General features: G+C 38.0%; 1 protein-coding gene across 1 annotated transcript; it reads right to left on the bottom strand.

Annotated features, from left to right (window-relative positions):
* Nucleotides 1–1,444: 1,444 nt before the first annotated feature.
* e2f4 (E2F transcription factor 4) lies at nucleotides 1,445–11,525 on the bottom strand. Its single transcript, XM_004069835.4, has 11 exons — nucleotides 11,281–11,525; nucleotides 7,855–7,964; nucleotides 7,241–7,402; nucleotides 6,084–6,127; nucleotides 5,936–6,000; nucleotides 5,668–5,856; nucleotides 5,222–5,303; nucleotides 4,991–5,137; nucleotides 4,853–4,900; nucleotides 3,561–3,605; nucleotides 1,445–3,465 (listed from the first exon to the last, which is right to left on the bottom strand). Exons 1-11 carry the CDS (start codon nucleotides 11,443–11,445, stop codon nucleotides 3,350–3,352), a joined length of 1,173 nt encoding a protein of 390 aa, XP_004069883.1. The 5' UTR covers nucleotides 11,446–11,525; the 3' UTR covers nucleotides 1,445–3,349.
* Between the last annotated feature and the right edge of the window lie 59 nt (nucleotides 11,526–11,584).

Consider the following 11,584-nt stretch of genomic DNA (forward strand, 5'->3'; position numbering starts at 1 on the left):
CAGTGGTTTTAATCCCCATTAACTTTGTGGTAAATTTTCAGAAATCCTGTCTGATACTCATCAAAAGCAGTACTGATGTCATCATCTTGCTCGCGCTTCAGATAAACCAGATTTAAAATGATCTTGTTTTAGCTTCCGGTTCTTGCAGGTGTGGTCACGGGCGACCCCTGCTGGTCATTTACTCAAAAAGCAACATCTGTAAAATCAGTGTATGGCAAATCCATCTCAGAGCCTTTATCAGTGACTTCCATGTTTAGGGATAGGAGTGTGACAGAGCAGTAGTTTGGGGAATACAAACCTGCTTTTCATAAAGTTTTTTTTTTTTTTTACCATTTTGATCCTAACAGAAAGATGACTGTTGACAAGAAAGAAATGTACGAGGAAGGATGAGTAGCCTCTGGTAATCAAAAGATCAACTTAAAAGGGAAATTGGTGATTACAGACACAGCGACATGACATTAAATCACTAGATATTGTAATTGGCCATGAAATAAGTCGGAAATCACAAGTTAAAAATGTTACTGAAATATTAAGAAGAATAGTTTAAATATTTTCTCAACTATACTACTGTATATACGCTACTACCTACCTTAACCTGAACTATGGTATTGATCCACTATGCATTTTACCAAAGAAGAAAAAACAAGCCATAAAAATAATTCATTAAGTGGGAATGAATAACCGAATTTTATTCTATAAATCAAAATGACTAAAGGCTACAGATATAATTTAATACAATGAAAATTATTTATATTTATGAAGAAAGGGAAAAAAAACTACTTACACAGAAAATACAAACCTGTTAAAAAAAAGAGAATATTTAGCAAAAAAAGAAAAATGACATGAAGCAAACTTGTTGCAACTCACAAAAGTACCAGCATGTGCATTTCTGTCTGTGGAAAGCATCAACATGAGTACAAATGTGATAAATTAAATAAAAAATAGAACATTTTCAATGGATACATTAGGAAATGAGGAGAGGACAATGGATGGGCAATCAGGACTTTGTTTTGGTACTTTGATGCTTTTTTCCCTTCCAATTCTTTTGTGTTTATGTGATTAATTATAAGTTTAAAATGTAGAAATGTTTGCATAAAAGGGAATTCATGAGATTTTTGTTCTACCCCTTTTATCGTGCTAATTTAAATATTTAATTTTGTGTTTGGAAATAAAAAGAAATCAATCAAAGCTAACATGTACATTTATATTTGTATCATTTGCTAAAAATAAATATATAAGTTTGTCCTGAACATTTGTGAAGTTTTAAAGCCAGAATGAAGTTAAATATTGAAAACTTAACAATTTGACCAAGTTTAAAGTTTTACTAGTAGAACGTTTTGTAATAAAGAAATGTTATTGCCTTTAAAAATGAAAATACTATTTTTTTGTTTGATGAAACTTGAGTTTTTCAAACCGCTAAAAAAAAGCCACTGAGCTTAAAGTATAAAAACCTGCAGAGGAAGGATTTATTGACTGCAGTGCTTCTCAAAACCAGATAAACAAAGTGCAACAATGAGACGGGACACTTTGGCAAGGCATGAGAGTTTTATCAGGGAATTGGTTGACCTTGAAAGTAAAGTCCCAAATTAGTAGCAACAATCATGTAATAACAATTCTAGCTGATATAAAAAATAAAAGCTATTCTATACAAGCTTGAGAGTGATATACACAGTCCATCCTTTACATACAGAGACATCAGTCGGAGCAAAAATGTACACGGAGGATTTTTGCACCAGCAAACACTGTAAAAACACGAGTGTGAATCCATCAGTGCCAGGGGAGCGACAACAACCGTGATGGAACGGCCCGAATGCAAGGGGGGGGGACATTAGGAGGGACATGCAGAATTTACACATCCATAAACAGAAAGAAGACGAAAACTAAACAAGACTCTGAGCCACATATACAGAAAAAAAGCCCATTTTATGAAAGTAACATTTACTGTGTGAGCCACACAGAAAGCGAGTAAAGTGGCGTTTATTATTAACAGAGGCTTTTACTACAGGCCCTTTTTCTGTCGTTCATTTATGAAAGGTGCAGTTTTAGTAATCACTCATCCACAAGTCCAGCTTTGTGTCGTTCTTTTGAGCTCCTCTATGGCGTCAAATCAGAATCGCCTTACAGTGAAAGAAAAACCAGATTGTAAACTTTAAACAAAGACTCCTTTACATTTCAGATAAAAAGTCAAATCAAAAAGTTTAAAACTCTAAAGTACACATCGTAAACTTGGAAGGAAATTTAAAAAAAGTTTTAAACTAAAAAAATATTCTTTTTAAACTTAAAAGAAATATTGAAAATTTGTATTAAAAAAAGTTAATTTGAAAGTTAAAAAAAGGAGAAAAATCTGAATTGAAACTGTAAGTTGAGGACTGAAAGTGAAGAGGAAGAGTGATGAAGAAATATTCATTTAAAAATAAAAAACAGCAGTTTTTACAAGCCAAACCGTTTTTTTTCTCATTTGGCATCAGTTTTAGTTTTATGGTTTTCTTTAATTCAAAATTTTCGTATTTCTTTCAAGTTTAACAATGTATTTTTTCCCAAAGTAACGTTTTTTTTTTTACCTTTTCAATACTTCCTTTGAAGTTTTACAATGTGTACTTTCAATTCTTAAAACAGTTTTCAAATTCTTTTTAAAATCAAATTTACAGTCTGGTTTTTCATTGGCTGTAAGCTGACCCCGATTTGACCTCATTCTCCGGGACACTGGGTGCAGATTTGAGCCGCTTTCTTTAGAAATGCTCTTTAAAAAGACGCTGCACCAAAGTAACCAGAGCATAAAGTTTTACCAAGGTGATATCTGATTTTTAAAATGGTTTGAGGTAAAATAATACTAAATATCCCTGCATGTCTTTGATAGTTTACTGGCTTGCAGCTCCTCTGAATGGATCAACGGCACTTTACCTCCGAATAGTTTCATCCTCATGTCATAAAAAGGGCATAATGGCATGAGTGTGGTGATTTTATTGTTTAAAATGAATTACGGTTACCAAACAATAGTGATGTCAGCTTTATTACAAAATATAAATATTCTCTATGTACATAAGGACAGTGCATATTTTGGCGGTTTGCTGGGACTCGTGAGTTGCGACCACCTGACCTCGTCCTTTCAAACACACGACCACGCCGTCTTTAACATTTGCTCCTGGTTGATACAAACTGTTTTATACACAAAAATAGAACTTTGACTTTTTCTCTTTAAAAAACAAAACAAAACAGCAGGTAAAAGGTTTCGCTCTCGCCTGCACGTCTGCGCAGCCAGCTGCTCTGTGAGCTGCAGACGGGTGTCCTTGAACCGCGTCTCTTTTTCATCCGGGGTGAGGCAAAAGTTGAGAGAGAATGAGTTTAAAGGTCAGAGGTTGAGGATAGGCACATCAAAGAGGTCGCAGAGGCCTTCCGTCTCATCCAGGTTGTATATGTAGTCGTGGTCGCTGGGTGGGGGGGATAGACGGAGGAGAGGCGAGAACACTGAGGGCAAAAGAGGAGGAGTCAATCAGAACGCTTAAGATCATAGCCGGTGTTCTGACCTTCTAAAGTATGAGAGTTTAAGCTCAAAAACGTACCTTCTGATGACATCAAGTCCTCTAACAAGTCTCCACTTATGATTTCTGTTGGAGAAATCCATCAAAGTGGTATTAATTCATGCAGACATACTGTAGTGTTCACTGGATTGAACTTTTGGAGTTTCACAGTTTTGGCTGTAGACCTCATCAATCGTTCTCTTCTATCGGCTGTGTCTTCTCTCCAAAATCCGTTCAGTTTGACAAAATCATAAATGCTTTCCTTCTATCAAGCAGGACTCATATGTTATTAAAGTGTGTAGTGAGAAACTAGTTTCACAGCCTTAAAACGCCTGTTTTTAGTTTAAAAACTAAAAAGGACTAGCTTCAAAACTGTGGAGAAGACTTTTAGGATTTGTTGTTCAATGATCCAAAACAACAGCGATGTTTATGTAAGGGTTAATGGCAGACGAAGTGTGCGGTTATTACTTTTTAACGCACGCCGTGGAAGCCTGAACCGCGTCGGACGGTTCAAAAGTAATAAACGCACACTTCGAAGGCCATTAACCCGCTTATACCATGGTCACTTACAAAAGCAATACATAGTAAACAGTTTTTAGTCCTTAATTCTTGTTTTTTTTCCGATTTGGATCGCTTTTCTCACAAAAAGCGGACTATATGCTACGTTATGCGGCGCAACGTGCCGCATCACTTGACAAATAGTCCGCGTCGCGCAGCACCACCGCTGCAGTCAAGTTTCGGCGATATATATATGCTGATCGTCCCGATGGGTTGAATAAAGCATCAGTTCAGAGAGAAAGTTCACCTCTCTTACCGCTTGTTTTTGTCCAGATGATGAAGCAAAAGGTTGTTTTAAAGAAGCCGGCGCAGTGATACAGAACATTTAAGCTAGCTGACCAAACTTCTTTTTTCATCGTGCGGTTATCAGGTTTTAATGCATACCCAGCAGCCAATCAGAATCGAGTATTCAACCGGACCGTGGTATAAGCTTTGTTTATGGCTGGAGTTAACCAGGAAGTTGACAGAAAAAACTTTGAGTTTGACATTATTTAAACAGCATTTCAAAAATCTTAGTGTTTTAACCGGTTTTGTTATCTGCTGTTGTAAACAGCAGATAACAAAACGTAATAACAAAAGGTAATAAATGATGGTGATTCAATACATATTTTTTTCATTTCCATACGTCCGTCGAATAGACACACATATATAATAAATATATCAACAATTTAAACATAGGAGTAAGAATGATGGTTTGATCTGTGAACGGTTGAATTGGATATGGACATAAGAAATCTACTTTTTCACTGACATGTAACTCACGACAGAAAGTTTACCTTTTGTTGGATCAAACATGTCGGAAAGCTCTTTAGGAAAATCTGGCACTACAAAAACAAAAACAAACAAACGAATCATTTGAATGGATCCAGAGTTCATAAACATGTTAAAATGCCTGGAAAAGAGCAGAAACTCACATAGAGATGGCTCCGATTTCATCGGCTCAAATGCAGCGGAGGCGGTGGATGATGCAGATCCATCCAAGGAGGCAGACGACTGCAGCTGCTGGGTAACCGCTGCAGCAGCTTCTGTCATGGGGGTTTGTAGAGCAGAAGTTGCCGCCTCTAAAATGAAACCACAAGAAGAGTCAGTAAAGATTATGTTCAGGAGCAAAGCCTGCACAATCTGCTTTTTGTTTTGTAATCGACCTTGCATCGTCTGGTTAGCTGCAGGAACTGCGGTTGTGGGGAGAGCTGGTTTAGACGCAGCAGCTGGAGGAGCTTTGGGAATCTGGAAGGCGGAAAAAAAAAGGATGCAGACACGACAGCAGAGACTGAGTGGATGTGTTGAGGGCGCGTGTGCTGCTCTGAGAGGGGTTTGCCTTAGTATCATTCATCTGAATTGTCCAGTTTTCTGTTGCAATCTCTTGTGAATTTGTGACTAAATCTGCTACAAATGAAAGTTGAAGATAAATGACGAGAACTTCCAAATAGTAGGATGGAAAAGATGGCTTGATGAGTTTTTCACTAGAAGTTTGAAGAGGTTTTCGTAAAACTTCAGACTCACTGGTGTTGTTTCTATATTTATCTCCAAAGAAGACAGTTAGGCAGAGCATAAGCAGCGTGTTCCCACAGGAACAGGCATCTCCGTTAACCTGAGAGGCAGCAGCCGGCGGCTGGGAGGTGGGGGTCGGCGCTGGGAGGTTCTGAAGGACATCATCTGGAGGCGGGACGGGCAACACCACAGGAGAGGCACTGGAGGGGTCCTTGTTGACCAGCAACACTTCAATTGGACCAGATGTACTCTTTAGACGGATTTGGTACTTTCTCTGTCCGTTGAGGATCTACAAACGCACAAAAACACGTCACTTCTGAGCTGCAACAAAAAAAAAAACAACCTCCAATGATCCACAACCCACTTACAGCTTCAGGCATAGGCACCTCCAGCTGTGTACCTCTGGGTGCACGGATGGCTAATAGTGTGTCACCTGTGAAAAACAGAAAAAAGGTTGAGTGAGATGAGATTGTGCAGGAAAATAAATGTCCAAAAGTGCAAGTGGAGACCGGTTACCTTTGAAAACGCTGCAGAGGTCTTCATGTTTCACATAGGCCATTGTATGAATGCGTTAAGGTCTTACAGGCATGGAAACGGGATTCTCCTTCAATCTGAGAGCATTTTTACAACTTCCTGTTTGAAGCTCTGAACTGAAAGGTTCAATACTTGAACACTAAAAACAAGAGGAGACTCAAAAAGTGATACCATAAGACAAAAAGATCAAGACTCCAATGAAAACTGTGTTTTTAACATTCTCTTCTGTTGATGGGAACATATTTAAAGCAAATGAAGCTTTAAATTGAAGTTCTGGGTATTTGTTTGTTCAAATCGTTGTGAAAAAGATCATATTTGTGACACAGAAAACACGCTGGGCGGGCCACAAGCTCCCTGCTCCGCCCACGAAACGAGGAGAGAAGGAGGGGCGGTGTTTCTCTGCGCCAATGGTCCCGCCCACAACTTAAGAGGTGAATTTTTAATGAACGCATGCCGCTCTGCAGAAACTATATGATAGAGAACGCCTAAAAACAGCATCATCATAACTAAAAGACCACTGGAAACGCTTTGAAAATAGATCAAAACATGACCCGAGTGGGACTTTAATCTCTCAATTATAAGTGAATATTTTTTATCCAATCCTAAAATCATAATTTTGTTTAATTACATCATTGATGTAATCAGATTACATTAATAATATCCACAGATTTCAGATAGAGCCTCACGCTACAGATTCTTCAAACATGAAGGGACTAATATAAATTATTACCGCTTATGAGCAGTTTAGGTTTCACCGACTCCAATTTTATCTTAACTTTGTGCACTAGAAATGTCACAATTTAACGCTGTTTAGGCTTTAATGAAACGTTTGAGCATCTAAACCACTTAAAGGTCTCCTAAAAAATGTAGCTGAAGTCTTTATGACATGTGCAGAATGGTAAAGTCTGCATTTTTTAAGGCAAACACAATAAAAACAATTTTATTGACCATCAAATGTCCTTTAGTCATCAGAGGTTTTAGTTTTTTCTCATCTGGAAATAATTTTGGAGAGTGAGACCAGAAGATTTACTTGACTCTATTAACAAACACATAATTAAATATTACAAGTGCTTCTCCCTTCAAAAAATACCAAAGCAGGTATGAGTAAATATATATAAATGGCTTCTATTCAAGGATATGGGCTGTTGTTGGAGTCATCTGTGACATTTTTGATGCTCTGTTGGACCCAGACGCGCTGCTGGTCCAGTTCATGTTCCCTGAGAGCCAGGTCATCCAGCTCCGCCTTCAGATCAATCAGCTTATCAGCGATTTCTCTGGTGTTGCAGCCCGGACCGACACCCCTGAAACACAAGCGGGTTGCTTTCAGCCAGGCAGAGAACAGTCACATTCAAACACAAGCAGAGATAAATTGCTGTCCTCCGTTTCTAGTCTGGAAAGAAGACAGATGCTGCTGCACAGGTGAGAGGCCAGACTCTGATGGAGGTTCTCATGCCGGATCACCGCTTCCAGCGGACACAGGGGTTTGGCAGAAGACTCCTCTTCCAGACTGAGACCAAACCTGATCCAAAACCTGTGACTTGTTATGGTAATGAGTGGTCCAGAGCAGAACTGACAGCTGCGATTCAGCTCCAAGGGAAAGTACATACAAATCTGTTTTAGTACTGTATTATTTGGAGTATAAGTCTCTTATTTTTAGCATAGTTTGGCCAGGGCTGCAGCTTACACTCAGGAGTGTTCTGCAATTAAAAAAACAAACAAAAAGAAACTCCGCAAAAGATGAAAATGCACTCACTTCCACTGGATACTGTTCTTGGATTTCTTCTCTATTAGACCAATACCTTCCAGCACGTTGGTGATGTCATAGATCCGCCGTTTCTGTCGCACAGCTAAGGTATCTGCAGCCTGAACAACAGGAGAAACACTTTTACCATACAAGAAAAAGATTTCAAAAGAGAAATTATTCCAACAGTCTGTTCCACCCATCAGTGGGATGTTTCATATAAGTAATACATACAATTCCTCTGACCATAAAACATGTTCAATCTTTTTACAAACACCAAACAATGACATTCTTTCTGCTCTTTTTAAAGCGTATGTGAACTCCAATGAAACCATTTTATTAATGTGATTGCTGCTTGATTCCTTCAGACTGATAAAGAAATGAATGATGTGTGTAGTACAACAATAATGCCCCAAAAGAACGGAACATTTACCAACCAGCTTGTACCGGTTTAACAACAACAAACAAAAGGTAATGAATCCCGTTGATCTTTATCATCATCTGGGTATCAAATGCCCAGATAAATATGACTGAATTTTTTTTTTTAATACTGGAAATATGCCGCTATTTGTTACGTTTTAATCTAATTATTAATAAAAGTTCCATTTTTTGTTTTTTAGATATAAATTGTTTTGATAAATCCAATCCATTATTATTATTATTATTATTACTATTATTATTATTCTAAACCAAAGAACTCAAGCTTTGAAAGGACTTGATTAACCTGAAAATCGAGTCTTAAATTTGTGAATGTTACTCAAATTGGTTAAATGTTTTGGCCGGATCCCCAGTCCTGTAACCGGCCCGGCTTCTTGGTGATTTACACGGCAACATTGTGGAAAGTGCTGATACGTCTAAACTTAGCAAAAAGGGTTGCAAAGTGAAGTCAGTTGGAAAGAAAAAGAAAAAAAATGTGTGCACGTGCGTGGAGTGTTTTATCTGCGAGGTGCAGCGCAGCTTAGAGTATCAGCAGACACTATATCAACCCAGTCACACAAGAAGGAAATGATCAGGAAGACAGACTCAAAAAGAGAAGAAGCAGAACTCTTCATACATAATGTAATGCCTGAATGGTCAAAATGACAGTTAAGAAAATAACAAAACAGAATCAGTGTGTTGTAATTTAAATGATTTTAGACTCAAGTGTCTCTCTTCTATGACTGTTATAGAAAAATATGTACATTAGGGGGGAAACAATCAATCCACTTATTTGATAAATTGATTTATATTACTACGATCCAACCAAATAAATCTGTCTGAGGCAAGTTGCTGATCCAAGCGACCTATACCATTAAAAAAAAATCCTTTCAAAATGTAATAAATTAGTTATATTGGAAAATACCATTTGGATTGAGGCACGTTAGGTTTATTTACTATAATGTAAAATCGACCATCACAGCAGACAACACACAAGTGATATCAGCAAAAACTGATCAACCGTCATTCCAGTCCAGTTTGTGGAAAAACTTTGAATTTAGCAAAGACATGGTCCCATCCAGTGGGCTAGAATGTTCTAAGAATGTTACATTTTTTAGGGTGTATTGATCCTTTTGAACAATTCGGTTAATATAATAATTTGTGGTTGACAATACGATTTATAGTAGATATTTGTTCATTTTGAACGATCCGATTCACTGACCTAAAATAGATCCAGGACATTTTTAGCCAAAACATCAATCAGTGGGACTCAGAGAGAAATACCTGGTACTGAACAGCACAGCGGAGGTTTTCCAGATTCCTTGCAAAATAACCAAGCGTAAATTAAATAAGTGTACAAACACACAAACAAGAATGAATGGCAAATCTAGACACAATAAATCACTAATTTATCGTTATCATGATATGATATATCATGCAAAAGTCTGCAAAAATTGCAATAAATCGTAACCTTAAGAGTGCTAAAACAATCTCATAGCAGCTTGAAGTATTTAATGAATCAAATAAATTCATTTAAACATTTGACCAATCAGATGGAGCCTTTCACGTGGTTGACCAATGGGATGGAGCTCTTTTATGTTGGCCTCCTATGTAGACGAGGGGCAACTCTTATTTAAATTAAAACTGTTGCAGTGAAATGGAAATTATGGTTTTGATCGTTTTGCTATTTGTTCATGTATCGCAAGTTATATCCTCATCGCAATGTTTATCACTAATATCGCATACCGCGAGTTTTCCTCATTATATCGTGCAGCCCTAGTCAAATCCATTCACATTTTTGGTTTCATCAAGTTGCGACATATGACCACACTGTATGGTCAAAAATTATGTTTCCACACATCGAGCCGTAATGATGGTTGGTCATGCTTTGCTGCCGTCACATGCGTGTTGTCTACTGTGATGCACTCGGTTATTTTTACAGTTATGGTCAAATAAACCTTCAGAACCTCAATCCAAATGGTGTTTTCCTATATCCATATAATTGATTTATTTCATTTTGAAAGGATTTTATAATAATAAAACACGTTGACTCAATTAACAACTTGCTTCAGGTCAATCTGGTTGGATCGCAGCAATATAAATCGATTTACTGATTATTCGTAACAACCCTATCTATGGCAAAAGTGGGCTGAACTTTGACACTAAAATGGGAATTACTTGTTTGTTTGTTAAGCCATTTTATTTACATTTACAAGAAATACAAGTGACACTGTTCAGTACCCATTTATTTATCTCTGAGTCCCACTGATTGATGTTTTGGCTAAAGATGTCCCGGACTATAAATCATGTCGTGAAGCACAAATTATAAAGTGGATCAAATTGTTCAAATAAATCGTAACACCCCTAATGTAAAAATATGAAAAGTGCAAACGTTATATATTTTTTTGTATTTGTAGAAAACTATTTGAGCTTTTACATCAAACAATGTGGGACTTTAGCAGAATCCCAATAGTAAACATTCCTGCATTAAAGCTAGTGATGGAAATGTGGAAATGTGGCCCCTGTACTGTGAAAAACAAAGCTAGCCTAATTTAATCAACATCTGTGCGAGTACTACTTCACGCTTTGAGTCATTTCTGAAAAGCAACATTATAAACGCATGTCGTTCGTGGACAAAGACGCAATCAATCATAAAACAAACTTGCTCAAGTGTGAAGGTGCAGTGGCTTTAACTGAGAGTAGAATGACAAAAGCTGACCCACTTTCTAAACTTTGAATCTGCAGGGGGGCAGAGAGTCGAAAAAAGTTGACCGGTGTTCTTGAAATTCACTTCGTTTCTTCACTCAGAAAGGCAAAAATCTGCACCATAAAATATTAAATGTGATTTTAATTGTAAAAGTGGTGAACTAAAACAACAAACTTAGAAGGCAAAGCTATCTTTCATTCAAATTAGCCTGTCACACAGCTAAGCTAGGCTAGCATGCTAGCTAGATACCATGTAACTTAACGACTGCGGGCTGGCTCAAAGTGACATGTGCTAGCTAACAACAAAGAGCTCACAGCTTTCAGATCCAGGACTCCGTCCTTCGCCTCTTGTAATAAAGTGACGAACTTCGTCGTGAGCAAGCCCAGGCTCTTCTCGTGCCTGCTCGGCGTCTGCGGTTGCAGCGAGTCTCCCACGGTTCCCGGGTCGCCTCTGTTACTGGCCGTCTCCAGCTCCATCATTGCTCCGGATCAGCTCCGTACTTCCCCTCTTCTCTTGCCTGCTTTCCGACTAAATCCAGCCAGCGAGCCCAAGAAAGAAAGCTCCACCGCCGCAGTTCGAAACACACACGCGTGGATGGTGTGGTGCAAATTTACGAGT

The sequence above is a fragment of the Oryzias latipes genome, chromosome 6 (genome assembly GCF_002234675.1).
Source record: "Oryzias latipes chromosome 6, ASM223467v1".
Classification (NCBI taxonomy): Eukaryota; Metazoa; Chordata; class Actinopteri; order Beloniformes; family Adrianichthyidae; genus Oryzias; species Oryzias latipes.